Raw genomic sequence first — 16,199 nt, forward strand, 5'->3', positions numbered from 1 at the left:
ATATTTATTCAATAGTTGTTTTTTAGTCAGCACTGTTAAGATAGCTGGCATAACCAGAAGTATAGAACCTTCGTTTCACAAGAAGGAGGGACTTGTGATCGGTTTTCTATAGGGAAGAGAGATACCAAGCCGGTTCATCAATGGACTCTTGAAGTCTACGAAGGAGTGTGGTTCGTTCGACAAATTCCTACCTTTATATCTGTCTCTGAGGTGTTTGGGTTTGCAAAACTACATAGACATGCAGAAGAGAAATGTTATCCCCACTCCGACCACCCACGAATCGAATTAACTCGATAATCCGTAGTTGGCAACCTAGATGGTTGGGCTATCCAAACCAGATTCGTATCCGCTCATGGCGATAGCTCGATCCGCTCAAGCATGTGATTGATTTCTCCCCTCTCTTTCGAAAATCTTCCATTCGAACAGGAAGATTCCCTTCTCGCTGTGTATCCAGAACCTGAGGATGATGAGGATCTATAAAGGTTCTTTGATCGAGCTCTCGCTTCGGCTCGACAGGCGCATCGGGGTCGAGCGAATCCGGTTCCCCGAGCTCGGCGCGGCGAAACCGCCTCGCCGGATTGGCGGCTATTGCGACGAATTCGCTTTCGTCCCCGGTTTCCCACAATTCTCTTACAAAGGTATAACCTTTAGCTCTCCGGGGCTAAGCTGCTTCGCACCACTGATAATTAATTAAGATTCTATTTCAAAGGCATGTATCTTATAAAGGCAGTGCTACGCGTCCGCCGGATGATAAGTTTATTGAAACCGGCGCCCATGCTGCTGGAAACAGCCATCGGGCACTCCTCTCCTATGCTAACATCTTTCTGCAACCGAGGTTATGTTTCTGAAACAAGATCAACGTTGCAGGAAAAAAAACATCATTGCTGAACCAGTTTTTTTCTGTAATAAGACCTCTGTTGCGTAAACATTCTGAAACAAGACCCTTGTTTGCAGGGGAAAAAACCTTCGCCGTCGAACCCTTCTTTTTTTTCTGAAACAAGATCTTTGTTGCAGAAAAAAAGCTGGATGCGCGGGACTTGTGGCCAGCATGAGCGCTCGACCAGGATTGATCTGACGGCTATGCAGGTGGTGGACGCATGCATCAGCTGGGTGAAGGGTAGAGTTTTTCATCTTATATATAATCATTGTTGTCATCATGTAATCACATATGTATAGTGTATTAAGACTATTTTCCAATTAGAGGTATATTTTTTATGTTTATGCCATTAGAATAATTTTCATGATATGCAATGTACTCGTATGTCAATGAAATTTTTTAATGTAACTTTGTTAGTTTGTTATAGCTAGCTATTAGGTCCATGGTACCTCGTTGCTAGGGCCGGCCCTGATCACATCCACGATACGGTTGGTTTTCTTCCATGCAGGAAGAGTCTTCCTCTCGTGCTGCCCCCGCCGATGCCAGCCGCCGGCCGGCTCGCTCCGAACAAAGCAAGCCCCCGTTTCCTCGTTACTGCGTTGCCGGGCGCGCGCTTTTTTCTGCATGCAGAGTCGACGCCGACGCCGACGACGGAGAGAAATCGCCCAGAAAGCTCCGCCGATCGAGCCCAGTCGTCGGGGGGCGTCAAACAGAGGTGTCGGCTTCTGCATGCTCCCTCGGAGGACGCCACGTAACGCCAGTGCCGCGGCCAGAGTGACAACAAGGTGGCTGAGATGCCGGCAAGACGGCGATAGTATCCGCGCCTCTAGGTAAGGTTGCGAGTCGTACTGCAGCAACTTGCGAGTCGTCCGTGTCCATGTCTTGCTACCGCCTACCGGGCATGCCGACCTGACCTGAAGGAGCGGCCGGTTCCTCCGTCTTCCGGCGAAAGGTCCGGTCAGAGTACCCATGAATATAGGCAGCAACTGGAGGGACAGGGAACGAATGGTGACAGGCATCCATTGAGCTCGGACGAACCCGGTCGGTGCTGGCGCAACAAGGCGGCGACTTGGGGTAAATTAAATCCATCAGTACGTGCTTCAGTGACAGCCAAAGAATGTGTTTCCTTCCCTCAAAAAAAAAGAGAAGAAGAATGTGTTTCCTACTACTCCCTCTGTTCACTTTTATAAGTCCTTGAAGACATTTCAGACAACATACAAAATAGCCTATTTTGAGTTGTCTTAAATGACTTATAAAAGTGAACGGAGGGAGTACTTTTTTTGGAGTAGAACTATCGTTGACTACTTTGTTAGTGACAGCCGACGGGCACACCGGCCGTGCATGCGGAAGGAACAGTGACGGGGAGAACATTCAGCTGACTAGCTGTGCGCGTGGGTGCTTTGAAATGAGAGCAGCACCTGCACAAGTTTATGATGAGGATTCAGATTTTTATTCTTCCTAGTTTCACGTTCACATTGTTGGATGAAGTGGGTACATGTAAACCTCTTGATAAACTCAAACCTCTTGATACACTGCTCGTGTGCTGCACCACAGTTCTTTCAGTGTCGATGGCAATGGTGGGGTAGATGGGAGGAGATGATCGCGCGCGGGATGATGGATAAGCCTTCCCGGTCGCCTAGGGACGGCGGGGAAGGAGGGCTGAAATGGGGCAAAGGAGGCAGCGAAAGATTGGTGCTCGGTACATGAAATCTATGTGTTTCCCTTTCGGTGTGGATCTACCATCACCCCTGGAAAATCAAAGGCGGCGGTAGGGTAGGTGGGAAGAGATGACCGCGCACGGGATGATGAAGAAGCCTTCCCGGTCGCCGGGGGACGGAGGGGGTAAGAGCAACTCTAGCAGATCCCTTAAAACGCCCCGACCCGTAAAATAACTATCCATTTACGGTTTCGGGCGGAAAAAGTTACCCGGTCAGACACCTTATCAGCCCACGACCTATAAAAAAAATTGCGGGGCACGGAAAACGTCGCCCTCAACCTTTAGATTCACGGGGTGGGAGGCCTACCCGATATTGACCCCTATCGGCTGCGAGATTTTGCAGGAGGGACATTTCCGCGCGGTAGTTCACGCCTCCCCTGCCTTCCACCGCCAACCACCCCCCTCCGCCTGCTCCGGAGCACACTTCCCCTACTTCCCTCCGCCGCCATGGAAGCCTCCCAGCCGTCGGCCGTCACCGTGGACGTCATCCATGAGCCGTTCCCTTCGGCAGATCTCGTCCCCGGCGATGTCGTGCCCGTCGCCGTTCAAGGATCCATCGCGCCACCCCGCAAGCGGCAGGGCAACTTCGTCGTTCAGGGCGGCGCTACCGCAGGCCCTGTCAGGAAGGCACGCACGCCCGCCGCCCCAGCCGCTGCGAATCCGGTCCATCTTGTGCGGACTAAGAAAGGGAAGGTTGCCGATGTGAAACGCAAGAAGACCACCACAAGAGCGACCTCGCCAACACCTCCCTCGATAGCTCCAGCAAGAACTGCCCTGAGGATGTCCGCCGATGGCGCTGCCGTCGTCGCCTCCCAGATGTTCGAAGCCCTGAGGTATGATGCTTCGATTGCTTGCACTTCTTTCACTTTTGTCCACTGCGCGTGTTCGTGACTTGTCAAGCGAAATTGCAGCGCCGATTTGCATGATGCGACTGCCGACTTCGTGCAAATATTGGACGACAACACCGTCGACATCGATCAAGCCCCAATCGGTGATTACAATTACAATGAGATGGATGGTGGCATGCACGGTCACGGTGAGGAAGAAGATGATGTGGAGGAGGTTGACGAGGGGTTGTTCGACGAAGCGCAAGCAAAATCACGCGCAAGGTCGAAGAACTACACACCATTGGAAGATAAAGTCTTGATCAAGGCTTGGGAATCGGTGTCTCTTGACGCACCTTTTGGTCTCTCCAAGGTCGTTGGGACGTGATCAAGCCGATTTTTAGTCATTGGGTTTCATGCTTGCAACAAGTCCGTAATGCACCTCCAAGTGGTACCGTTGAATTGGACTATGTGAGCTTGTTTTCATGTCGCAAGTTGTGCAAATCTTTTGTAGCCGCCGGAGTGATTGCATAATTTGACATTGTTTTCATTTTGTAGGACAAAATTGCACAAGGGAGGTACAAGGACATGGAAGCTTCTTGTAAGAAGGCATTTCAACTAGAGCATTGTTGGGAACTTCTCAAGGATAGCGAGAAGTGGAAGTTGGTTGACAAAGAATCCCCACCAAAGAGAGGTGCACCCATCAAGATGGATGATGATGAAGAAGATGAAGATGACGATGGCCCAAGAAACAAGAACAAGCCCGATGGAAACAAAAAGTCCAAGGACAAGATCAAGAAGGAAGCAGAGGCTTCAAGCTTGCGGGAGAAGCTAGATCACATGGTCAAGTCTAATGATCTATTGGTGATCAAGACATTGGAGGCAAAAAAAGAGTTGGCCGAGAAGAAGGCTCAAGAGAAGGTGGCAACTACTCAAGGAGGAGACAATGCGCAAGGCCGTCATTGAGGAGAGAAGAGCCATGGCCGGCGAGGACAAGGCCATGGCCAAGCTTCTTGCCGAGGAGAACGAGATTATGATGATGAATCGAAATGAGATGGATGAGGTCACCAAAGAATGGCATGACATTGCAAGGTTGAAGATCTTGGAGAAGAGGAGTTTGAGGGGCGAAACCGGAAGCGCGCAGAACAGAGCCCGCAAACCCGGGGATATTCTCTTTTATCGCTCGGCTTTGCTGGCTCTGTTCGGGCGCAGCCGATTTCGGCCCTTAAAACGCGTTTTTTTGGCCCTTATCTGGTTATAGGGGTCGCGGGTTTAAGGGGTTTGCTAGAGTTGCTCTAAAGGGGCTGAAATGGGGCGGGACCGCGGGAGGCAGCCAAAGATTGGTGTTCGGTACATGAAATCTATGTATTTCCCCTATGGCGGATCTAGCGCGTAAGAACGGATGCAGGAAGATAATGAGCGGCTGTGATTACACCCAGGCAAAGCGAGACAGCACAGCACAGCACAGCGCCTTATCCTCTAGGAGAGCACGCCTTGACGCTCCGGCACCACCTGACCCGCCGCGCGCACCGCACACGGACGCTGCTGAACCGGGCACGCCATGGCCGCCGCCTCGCTGCTCCACCTCGCGACCCCCATCTCCTCCCCGCGCCCCCACCTCGGCCACAACGCCCTGCCCCGCCGGCACCACCCGCGAGCGCGGCTGACGGCGGCGCGGGCGCACCGGGTGACGATCGAGCACGGCGGCGAGTCGCGGGTGGTGGAGATGGAGGAGGAGGAGAACATCCTGGAGCGCGCGCTGGAGGAGGGGCTGGACGTGCCGCACGACTGCAAGCTCGGGGTGTGCATGACCTGCCCGGCGCGGCTGGTGTCCGGCAGGGTGGACCAGAGCGACGGCATGCTCAGCGACGACGTGGTCGCGCAGGGCTACGCGCTGCTCTGCGCCGCCTACCCGCGCTCCGACTGCACCATCCGCGTCATCCCCGAGGACGAGCTGCTCCGGGTCCAGCTCGCCACCGCCAACGACTGACCCCCACCCCTCACGCCGGCCGGCCGCCGGCGTTCATGTGCTCCAAGGCTTTGTACAATGTATCTCACAAGCCATTGCAATAAGAGATGCTTTTTTTTTTGCCTAATATAATCAGCTGCTTCAATTGTTGCCTGAACAATCTGTGAACATTCCTGCTTGTCATGCTTGAAACATTGGTTCGGCATAACCCGAACATCAGCGAAATCGAAAGATTTCATGCGAAGGCGAATCGACAGATTTGATGTGAAGGCGAATCGAAAGATTTGATGGGCGAGAGCACATCATTTGTGATACGTACTAATTTGACTTGATGTTGTAACACACAGCACAAGTTCAGATTCAGTCTCAGACATGCATATCCAGATTACAGGCATGGGGAGCATATAGATAGATATAGGTAGCAAGGTCATTATTTATTTGGGAGTAGAGCATGGCACTGGATGTTTTCTCTCAGATATGCAGCTTCCATCATCTTCAGCCTCGAGGTGGGTAATCACTACCTGCAACCAAGCAAGCAAAATTTGTTGGATCAGTGTAACCCAGTACTCACATGCAGAAAGAAAAACTGACAGTGCTTCAGCATAACAGCCTAGCAGCTCCCTGCTTAGTTTGCCGCAGCGGCGGCGGAAAACCGCCGGTGCAATTTAAGCTCGGGGAATTCATTTCGGAAACGGTAGGCGCGGGCACAGCTTGCGATGGGTTTTCAACTGCAACATCAGTTGCTACTTACATGGGTGTCGCAGAAGTAGAAGGTGTTTCGTGCTCGCGGCACGTTACTTGTCGCCTGGGCTCGAGCTTGTGACTTCTAGACCATTGCCTGCGGTAGAGGTAGAAGCAAGCTGTCAATGATGGTTGAGGTGTGGATGCTGTTGGAATGGACTGCGGTACAAAGATTGTATGCAATAAACACGAAAAGACAGATGAAGATGCAGTCCATTTGTCATTCACAATCTTTGTTTCAGATATCAGAATTCCAAAGCGTTAGTAACACACAGGAAATTCACCGCTGACTGAGGAACCATGCGTAAACTTCTGAACAGAAATCTAAAAGCTTGGTATTAGCCATGACAGGTGCCATCTTTGGGTTTCTTACAATTACACTCGAAAGTGGGTACGGCAAGATTCACAGACCAGTCACAAGTTTCTTTTTTTCTCTTTTTTCTTTTTTTTTTTGCGTTTAAGACCAGTCACAAGTTACAAGGAGAAGAAAAACTAGCATACCATGAAGAATGGTTTGAAAGCAACCAATGGAATCCATTATAGCCCATGGCTTTGGAAAGTACATAGGTATCAGGTAGTTGGCTCATGATCTTTTTGGTTAACCAGGACACGCAGCTTTATCTTTGGAGGGTAGACGCGAGATTAAGTGACAGGCGGCTTGGTAAAATGACTTCATGCAACTTGGTACTCCCTCTGTAAAGAAATATAAGAGCGTTTAGATCACTAGTTTAGATCACTAAAGTAGTAATCTAAACACTCTTATATTTCTTTACAGAGGGAGTACCAAGTAAGTCCTTGTTATGGACAAGGATTTACCGCTTTGACTCTACTGTTGGAAACATATAGCTCCAGCACTACTTCGAAGAAAGCAAATCAAGTCTGTTGCTGGCTAAGATTTATCAACTTAAGGATGGCTTGTTTGCTGTCTATTGATGTTAATGGTATATAATTTCTATAATATGCTGGAACTGACAGTGTAGAACTCGTTTTCAGAGCCCTACTTATAAGACTTGTGGAATACAGGTCTAACTAAACATAGTAGGTTTAGCATAACCATTTTCTTTTCGAGAAAGACTTAGCATAACCAAACTAAGAAGTGAAACAAAAATCATTTGCCAAACAACTATCTTACTGCAAACTAAACAATCTGGTCATAATCAAGCATGCAGTACACATATTGAATGACAGTCAACAAGAAAGATTCTATATACAATACATGCTGCAGAAAGAAAATGCATATCTGAAGTAACCCCGTTCAAGAAACTTGACATGATAAGCTAACATCATTAGTACCACCTATCAAAAGTAACCCCTACCCTAAGGACACAAAATGTGCATAAACACAACAAACTCTGATCTTTGCCTGAAGAAGAAATCACCACAAGGACACTGCAAGTTCACAAATAGCACAGGTAGTGGATTTTGTAACGAACACACAATTTGAAATACGGGGGTGACCATTTCCAAAAAGAGGGTCAACCCTCCCATTTCAAGCCACGCCTAAACTGCAGTACGTTTTGTAGTTCTACTACAGAGTACTAAAATGCTTATGCAGCCTAGGTGATCCCAAGATTGATGCAGAGGCCGGGGCTACGCCCCTTTTCCAAAAAAAATAAAGGTGATCCCAAGATTGTAAACAATGGGATGTTCAAACTACCTATAGTGTGTTCTCCCTACTACTGCAAGGTAAAACTTGGCAACTTGCGTCAAGCTGAAGTCCGCTAAAAAATAGACGGTACTGCCAAAATTATGATGTAACCATTGCCATAACTTATCTCATCTTTCCTTCAATTACCAATTAACAAGCATAGAGACGTCACCGAGATAGCAAGCTAAATTAACAATTAGGAATCTAAAAACATAGGAATCCAACAAAGATAAATAAGCATCCGAGAAGGAAGGAATCCCTCACCGTCGGATAAACTTTTTTTCTTTTTGGAGGACAGCTTAGCATAACCCAACAAAAAAGGTTAAACAAAAGCATCTACCAAACAAGTATCGTACTACAAACTGATCGATCTGGTCATAATGAAGCATGCAACACACATATTGAATGGCAGTCTACAAGAAAAACTGTACATGTATGCTGCAGAAATAAAATGCATAGCTGAACTAACCCCGTCCCAAAGACAGACATGATAAGCTAACATCACTACTACTACTACCTGTCAAAAGTTATCGTAAAGAGGGCATAAAACATGCATAAACCCAACAACTCTGATCTTTGCCTGAAGAAGAAGTTCACCACAAGGACACTGCAAGTTCACAGATAGCACCGGTGACGGATTGTGATGAAGCAAACAAGTTTCAGGCTGTGGCATTCCTCCATCACTCAACCTGAATAACCCTCCCATTTCAAGCCACTCCTAAAATTGCAGACTTGTTTTCCAGTTCTCCTACTGAAGAATCTCTCTCAGAATTTCGTCAATTCGACACAATATTACTCAAACGCCACGGCAATTCCAGTGGAAATCTAAGAGGATGGTGAGGAAACAGGATCCGAGAGGGAATCGCTCGCTCGCTCACCGTCGGGGTCGAAGAAGAAGACCTGGCGCGTGCGGCCGTCGGGCTGGGACTTCTCGAACAGCTGGGTGCCGCGGGTCCTGAGCCCGGTGAGGAACCCGTCGAAGTCGGCCACGGAGAAGGCGAGGTGGTGCCGCCTGGGCAGCTGCGCGGGCGTGGCGTCCCCCGGGGCGGCAGCGGCGGCGGCGGCGGCCGGGTCGCGCTCGATGATGTGGAGCGCGACGTCGGGGGAGCCCGGGAGGCGGAGCCAGGCGACCTGGAAGCCGGAGTAGGCGGGCGCCGGGACGCGCTCGAAGCCCAGCACCTCCTCGTAGAAGGCGGCCAGGCCCCGCACGTCGCCGGTCTCCCGCGCGATGTGGTTCAGCTGCAGCGTCGCCATCGGCTCCGTCGGGAAGTGGGAGTCGGGAGTGGGCGGCGCGGCCGGGGAAGGCGGGGAGAAAACGTGCCGTGCGGCGGCGACGTGTGCTTGAGTGGCTTCTCGCCGAGGCCAGCACACCGCACACGTGTAAGGCGGCAGTGATAGGCGCCGGTCGACCGGCCAAAAAATCTGGCCGACGGCACGTGGGGCGTCGGATGCCAGTCGTCTGGTTCGATGGATCTAGAACAAAACGGTTCGCCTTCAAACCTTCTTCTTCCTCGCGCAGCTGGTTGGGTCCCCCCACCCCCCGTCGCAGCGCCCCTTCCCGCTCCACGGTAGGTCTCGTCGCCGGATTTCACGGCAACCACCAACAGCATCTTTGTTCGTGTCGCTACTGAATCTGACTCCAGTACGATGGTGTCCTATGATATCTTTTGAAAAAGTTGATCGCTCGGTTTATGCCTCCTTGCTGAATGAAGCAAGAGTGCTATCGCGTCTTAGACAAACTTGTATTACTCGTGTTTCGAGAGCCCTGAATAAAGCGAGTGGTAGTCTAGCTAGGTTTGCTCGAGTTGAAGGGCGGACTATGGCTTGGTTAGGATCTGAGCCAGATGAAGTCTTGGGTGTCTCCCTGGGTGATTGTAAAGATATTGTTGTTTGAGTAATACAAGTGTTTCCGGAAAAAAAACGCACTTGAAGTGCCATGTCCGTCGTGAGCGGATGTGGCAAAGACGTGGCCGGTAGTAGCAAAAAAATTCGACAAAGTTGTAGCAAAAATGTGTCCTTGCCGGTGCCGGTCGCAGCTATGTACACGGGTGGCCTAGGGGACGAGAATTTCCTTTATGAGACCAGGCTTACAAAGCAAACAATGACATACATGTCCTCGCGTATATTGATATTGACTTTTCATGCACTTATCAATGGCAGGCCACTGGAAAAGTTTGATGCTATGTTTGGATCTCAGAAACATCCTTTAAGTCAAGGTACCATTGTTGACATATCAAACGAAAGTCATCGATAGGATCAGATCATCGTCCTAGATAAGAAAGCAACTAATGGGGTTGACCAACCATCACAAATCTGTCTAAGACATAATCGGGGAGGCATAACCTAATTAGCTTCCTGGCGTCGTGCTTTGTCGAAATGATAAGAAGCTTGAAGACCAAAACACGAGTTGTCGCCGTCCACTCCAAATGACCCTATGTCTGGCCTTGATCAAAGCTCCACACGACCTTCGCCGATGGCAATCGGCATTGCCATAACAAGAACATGATGAGGAGATTTTTTTTTTCATGCATCACTGGCTAGTTCGTCCACGGCTCCACGCCGTAAGGCATCCGGAGGCGAGGGGAACAAGCGGCAGGCTATCCTTTTGCCTAAGGTGTGGTTATGGTCGCGTGCGTAGTATAAAGTTGGGTTTATGTGCAATCTAGTCAGATATACATCAAAACAAATTGTTTATTCGGTTGAAAAACAACACATTTTACTATGACATCCTATTAGGTCATATGAGGACTACCCTAAACGCATGGCAATTCCGAACGTTTTTTATGGCAAGTTTAGTGACATGACAACTTTCTTTCCGGAGGCAAGTTTAAGTTCTTTTGGTTTGTCTTTTCTTTTCAATTTTCTTTCCGGAGGCAAGTTTAAGTTCTTTCAGTTTGTTTCTTCTTTTCAAATGGCATTTTTAGTTGTAAAAAACGTCCTTTTCTTTTCAAATGGCATTTTTAGTTGTAAAAAACGTCAAATTGGGATTGCTTCGTGCCACACGAGCACCACTTATCATTTTGGTATGAGAAACGTTCAAATACAAATAATAAAATAGGAAGACGCACATTTCCGAAATGCATATAACAAGTCGATAGGTAGCTTATGATAATTTCATTTATCTTGATAATAATAACATTGCATTACAGAGGAAGAGATCTGGGAACTCTCTGATATATTACAATCTCTGGTATAATAACGGTTTAACATTCTGCGGGAGGAATTACACTCCCCGCTTTCCGAGACATATACAATGACTAGTAAAACAAGTCTCATCAGCAAAGCAATGGACACCAGCAATGCTGCAACAGGTCCACCATCTTTATTCAGAACCTTGCATCCATCCATGGCGGCCGGTGATCATCGTCCCCACTTCCTCTTGAAATTCTGCTCGTCGTCGCTCACGTCGTCGCGCCTCAGGCTGCTCCTAGAACTGTGCCTGGACCTCTGGCTGCTCTCTGTGTCACCATCGACGGTGGAAGAGACGCGCATTCTCTTCCTGTCATGGTGATCCTCGTGGTGGTGGTCACTGGAACCTCTGTCGGAACGCCCATGGTCCCTACTAGTCCTCTCCGGTCTTGACCGGGACCTGTCCCTCGACTCTCTGCGGCGAGGAGAAACCGAGCGCTGGCTGCGCTCTGATGGCTTAGATCTGGACCGGGACCTGTCCCGGGACTCTCTGCCGTGAGGAGAACCTAAGCGCTGGTTGCGCTCTGATGGTTCGGGTCTTGACTGGGGCCTGTCCCTCAGCTCTCTGCCTTGAGGAGAACCCATGCGCTGGTTGCGCTCTGATGGCCGGGGACAAGCACCAGAGTCATGTGGCCTCTCGGTCTGCCTTGAACGTGCAGCAGCTCCGGCGTTTCCCTGGGAGACCTGCCTTGAGCGTGCAGCAGCTTCGGCATCACGGTGTAGCACGGCCTGGTTTTCCCAGCTAAAATGAAATAAATGAAATACGTTTAGTATTCAAACTCAAATAAACAGAAGAAGATACAGTGACTACAGCTGATCTTTACTAAATCGTTCCAGTGACCAGAGTTATGTCTATGTCTATGTTCATTTCTACAGGTAGAAATAAAGAAACAAGGTTTCTAACTGATAATACACAATACACACCTTTGATAGTTTGGCGGATAGCCTTGCATGGCAAGAGCCTGCGGCGGAATATTGCCAAAGGGATTCATACCAAATGGACCCATCGGGAAACCACCATAGGGCATGCCCATTGAGCCGTACATGTATGGATCAGGTACCCCAAATGGACCCATGGGATATGCACCGTTGAAAGGGTTACAATATGCAGGGTCAAATGGAACGTTGTAACCATAGTCAGCATTGTTTGGATGAACGGCCTTGGATGAGTCTGCCTTCTTCCGCTTCTTCTTCAACTGATCAGGCCTAGCAACTTTTTGTTCCAAGCTCCCTGAAATCGTACCGTTCTTCAAAGTTGATTCGCTCACATCCTTCAGTTTGGGGAGCTCGGCACTAGGTACGGCTTTCTCTGCTGAACGCCCTGCAGAGCCTTCAGTGTTGCTCTTCAGATCAGAATTCTTCTGAGGGCGGTCGACTTGATCACCTTCTGTGGTGACCTGGAGGCGGGCGTCGGGAGAAGCTGCCGATAGCTGGTTGTCCATACATTGCTTCGCGTCCCTTTCCAGAGCAGCCGAGGTGGTGTGGCTCTGTGATTTGGGGTCAGCGTTGCTTCCTGAAGAACTTCTGTGCTTCCCTGTACCGCTGGCAGTGCTGCAAGTCCTTGTTCCTAACAAGTTGCTGATTGTGCTCCTAACTGTGGGATTGGGGATGAGGGAGTCTGCAAGGACCTTGACTCCACAAATGCACTTCGATTGTGTAATAATGTAATCTCGAATACCTGAGGGGGGAAACAGACGGTTATTCCTCATTCAATTTCAAGCAGCAAAAACTCACGAAAACGATAGTACGAACTACTAAAACAAAGTTGGAGCATAAGCACACTCCGAATATCTGAACATTGGCTCACCACAGAGCAAGACATCTAAAGATACAGACCGGATATAAGAGAACCGCTTACATTTATCACAGAAACTGACGAAGCAGCACTTGCTTGTTAACACCGCATCTGCCATCACCTTATTACATAGTTGGCAGTGGAGTTCTGCTGGCAAGTCATCGACTACACTCGCAGATGCAGCTGGGGCAAGTGCGGATAGAATGTCATCAGCAGGATTTGGAGATACGACCGGGGCAACTGGACGAGCCATTTTGTAGTTGTCAAATTTGGAATCGCCAATGGTTGGGCAGTGCTGAATAAAATGCCCTGGAACCCGGCATCTGTAGCAGGTGTAGCCAGGTGGAGGCGTCTGGTTTTCCTGTGGGCAATGTTGAATGAAATGGCCTGCAACTCCGCAGCTGCGGCACACATAGCCTGGTGGAGGTGCCTCCCTTTCTGATGATCCATGGCCTTCAATTTGAAAGATTTGACAAACAGTGCACATGTTAAATAGTATTCTGAACACATTCACAGAACAACGCAAGCATATTGTGCAGCAGTATAGTTCACATATTCACAAAACAACATGAATCTGTTCAAATTTGTATGAAAATCTGCTAGAGTTCAAAGGCTGTCTAATGGGCTGGAAACAAACTGTCTAGTTACTGTCAAAAAAGATCCAAGTGAAACATGGTCTACCGTCCCAAAAAGAAAATAAATCTGGTCTCCGTAAAGCTTGAACACCTACACACTCTTTCTCATCATAACAATGGCTTTGATCTTTAAGAGAATCTTTTCAGATTATCTGCTAGCATAATCATAACTCAAAAGAACATGAAACTGAAGACAGGGAATTTCTGCTTTACCATTATGGCGTCCTGATGTAAACCTTCCAGGAGCTTGTCCTCTCCTAAATGACTGCTCTTCCCTGCATGAACCATTAAATATGATCATTAAAAGGTACCAAAAAATCTAGCTGCTGACTTATGCGAGAAGGAAATGTTGTATTCTAACCATTTAAGTTCAGCTGCATCAATCACAGCTGCAATTGCAGCATCTTCATCTTTCACTTCTGCGGAGGAACACGATTTTGAGACTGATTCAGTAACCACTGATCTGTTTGAAGCTAATGAACCATCTTCTATGACTTTCCGCCTGCAATTAGTGGTACAATATTAGCATATGCAAAAAAAAAATCTCCTTAGCCATCAGTTAAAGACATCTCAAAGTTAGACCAAAGTCAAAATCTGTTTAGAGAAAGAGAGTCATATAGAACATCTAATGTAAAAAAATATGCATGTCATTTTGGTTCATTCTTTGAAGGAAACAGGCAGAATGGAAAGAGGTAGTGCCTTCATCAGTCTCTATTTTTATTACAAACACTTGTTAAGAACGTAAGATACATCTACGCATAGAAGATAATCAATCAACAAAGTTAAAGGCGGCAAATTTCACATGTAATCTCAGTTCCGTCCGTTAAATTTCCTACAATGAATCACCACCACCTCCGCCTTCCCGACCTCTCTGTACAGACAGGGATGCAGTGACTTACGAGGACATCACGACGATACTCTCTGACTCTTGCCCAGCAGTTCGGCGGACCAGCACGGTTACATTCTGTGGTATCATTGCCTCTTCATCTGCATATTCTGCACTCAAGAATAAAAACAGAAAACAATATGTCAAAGCATTACACTAAAATACCCATCTAGCTTTGAAGTGCAAAATAAAATCTTCTCCAGCATAACCAAAATATGCAATTAAATAGCAACACTAGCGTGTTTAAATTGAAAAACTAAGATCTTCAAATAACATCACAACAATCAAAATAACAGGTTAATTTACGTTTAGAAAACTGGGAAACTACGAGGCACCGAGATATGCAGGATGGGAAAATATACAAGGATTACTCGCAATCACGATATGCAAATTGAACTATCCATGGTACAGGGGATCTATCGTGCTATAGAAACATATCACAAGGACATGCTAGAGAACGAGTATAGCAGCTCTTCGACTACAACAACAGTATGTCCTAGTACATCATGAAGAGACCTCCATTACAGTCATAGTAGATAAGCAAATATCAGTACAGCAGGACACGGAGTAATATTGACAACCATGCTCGAGGGTTGCACAATTCGCATAACAGTTATGCGAACACAACCATAGCATAACTGGCCATCAAATATGCATAACTGGCCATACACAAACAGTATACAACACAAAAAAAGATAAACAAGCTGAATCAGCATTTCTACAGAAATGAGAAATATTAAAATCGCTGATGAAACAAAAAGGTATAGGCTTTGTCCAGAGCAACACGAAATATCCATCATTGCTTTGTTCAAAGCTGAAGTTCAGTTGTGCACTTGAACCCCACATTACAAACAGAAGGATGCATCTCTGTGTAAAAGATAGATGTGTGCATCTTCCAGAGCATCCAGGTCCCTATAATAACTAAATTGGTTGATCTTGACTTAAGTGGGAGCAATTTGTAATGGAGTCGAATATCACTTGTTCTGATATTTTTGCCTCTGTATTAACAGTCAAACAATTTGCTTGGTGGATGCAATTCGTTGTAAATTAGGTGATACGGCTATCAAATAAGAACTTAACCTAAAGGCTACAAGAACAAAATTAAAAACCCATCGATGTGATCCTGGCACCACTTCTCCTGACATAGATTCATAGATTCAGGGGATTAAAAGACCAAACTTGGTGCCAATAGGGCGCGATTTTGTCAGATTGAACAATTTAGGCCGGTAATGAACAACGCAGCACCCAAATCCCAAGAAATTCACAAGATTGATGACTGGTGCTGCATATTAGATTAACCAACAGGCTACTGTAAAGATTTAACAACCATGGCCTGAATAAATCCGCTACGAACCTTCGCCGGTCTGGGCGTTGGAGAGCGCAATATCCTCGCAGGGCCCGCGGCCGCGGCTACGGCCGACGCCGTGCCGGTTACTCGACAAGATGAGCTGCTTGAGATCAGACACGGATATGAACGAGTAGGGCAACGTCACAGGGTAAGTTTCCTTTGCACTCTTATATTTGTAATACAAGACACCCATGGCGAATCGAGTTCTGCCTGTGCCCACTCTTCGGGCCTCTCGCTTTGCGCACACACACGCAATTCGCGAGAGGTCCGGGGAGGGCTTCTCACAGAATCGATCGACCGACCGATCGAATAGTACTACAGAGAAAGCCGCGAACGGCGGGCGAAGTTACAGATCGGGCCCGATCCGACGCGGGCGGCGGGTCGCTGGTCCCTTGGCGCGGAGTCGGAGCCCTTGGACGGCGCGGCGCGGATCCTGGCGGTGTCGACGGGCGGACGGAGGAAGGAGCCGGCCGCGGAGCTTGGACGGGGGCGACGCCGGGCGGCAGCGGGGGCGTCTCCGGAGCGTGCTTGGCGCCGGGGAAGGAGCGGGCCGCCGATTCCGCCGGAGGA

The 16,199-nt window shown here is 48.3% G+C and overlaps 3 protein-coding genes across 3 annotated transcripts; 1 reads left to right on the forward strand and 2 right to left on the reverse strand.

Annotated features, from left to right (window-relative positions):
- Positions 1 to 4,886: 4,886 nt before the first annotated feature.
- LOC119294565 (ferredoxin C 1, chloroplastic-like) lies at positions 4,887 to 5,514 on the forward strand. The gene has a single exon (XM_037572767.1). The coding sequence runs from the start codon at positions 4,980 to 4,982 to the stop codon at positions 5,406 to 5,408; it is 429 nt and encodes a 142-aa protein (XP_037428664.1). The 5' UTR covers positions 4,887 to 4,979; the 3' UTR covers positions 5,409 to 5,514.
- A 138-nt stretch (positions 5,515 to 5,652) lies between these two features.
- On the reverse strand, positions 5,653 to 9,123 carry LOC119294566 (glutathione transferase FosA-like). The gene is made up of 3 exons (XM_037572769.1): positions 8,655 to 9,123; positions 6,139 to 6,225; positions 5,653 to 5,908 (listed from the first exon to the last, which is right to left on the reverse strand). Exons 1-2 carry the CDS (start codon positions 9,028 to 9,030, stop codon positions 6,182 to 6,184), a joined length of 420 nt encoding a protein of 139 aa, XP_037428666.1. The 5' UTR covers positions 9,031 to 9,123; the 3' UTR covers positions 5,653 to 5,908; positions 6,139 to 6,181.
- A 1,748-nt stretch (positions 9,124 to 10,871) lies between these two features.
- Positions 10,872 to 16,193, reverse strand: LOC119294567 (E3 ubiquitin ligase PQT3-like). Its single transcript, XM_037572770.1, has 7 exons — positions 15,636 to 16,193; positions 14,295 to 14,391; positions 13,757 to 13,897; positions 13,609 to 13,670; positions 12,824 to 13,213; positions 11,890 to 12,643; positions 10,872 to 11,707 (listed from the first exon to the last, which is right to left on the reverse strand). The coding sequence occupies exons 1-7, from the start codon at positions 15,820 to 15,822 to the stop codon at positions 11,137 to 11,139; spliced, it is 2,202 nt and encodes a 733-aa protein (XP_037428667.1). The 5' UTR covers positions 15,823 to 16,193; the 3' UTR covers positions 10,872 to 11,136.
- Between the last annotated feature and the right edge of the window lie 6 nt (positions 16,194 to 16,199).

Source organism: Triticum dicoccoides, chromosome 4B (genome assembly GCF_002162155.2).
Source record: "Triticum dicoccoides isolate Atlit2015 ecotype Zavitan chromosome 4B, WEW_v2.0, whole genome shotgun sequence".
Classification (NCBI taxonomy): domain Eukaryota; kingdom Viridiplantae; phylum Streptophyta; class Magnoliopsida; order Poales; family Poaceae; genus Triticum; species Triticum dicoccoides.

Excerpts from the sequence above, each read along its gene's own strand:
- LOC119294566 (XM_037572769.1), bottom strand. The coding sequence starts at position 9,030 with ATGGCGACGCTGCAGCTGAACCACATCGCGCGGGAGACCGGCGACGTG. Across the intron at positions 6,226-8,654 it reads CTTCTTCTTCGACCCCGACG|GCAATGGTCTAGAAGTCACA; the intron begins GTGAGCGAGCGA and ends CCTCTACCGCAG.
- LOC119294567 (XM_037572770.1), bottom strand. The coding sequence starts at position 15,822 with ATGGGTGTCTTGTATTACAAATATAAGAGTGCAAAGGAAACTTACCCT. Across the intron at positions 12,644-12,823 it reads CGTCAGTTTCTGTGATAAAT|GTATTCGAGATTACATTATT; the intron begins GTAAGCGGTTCT and ends TTCCCCCCTCAG. Across the intron at positions 11,708-11,889 it reads TATCCGCCAAACTATCAAAG|CTGGGAAAACCAGGCCGTGC; the intron begins GTGTGTATTGTG and ends ATTTCATTTTAG.
- LOC119294565 (XM_037572767.1), top strand. The coding sequence starts at position 4,980 with ATGGCCGCCGCCTCGCTGCTCCACCTCGCGACCCCCATCTCCTCCCCG.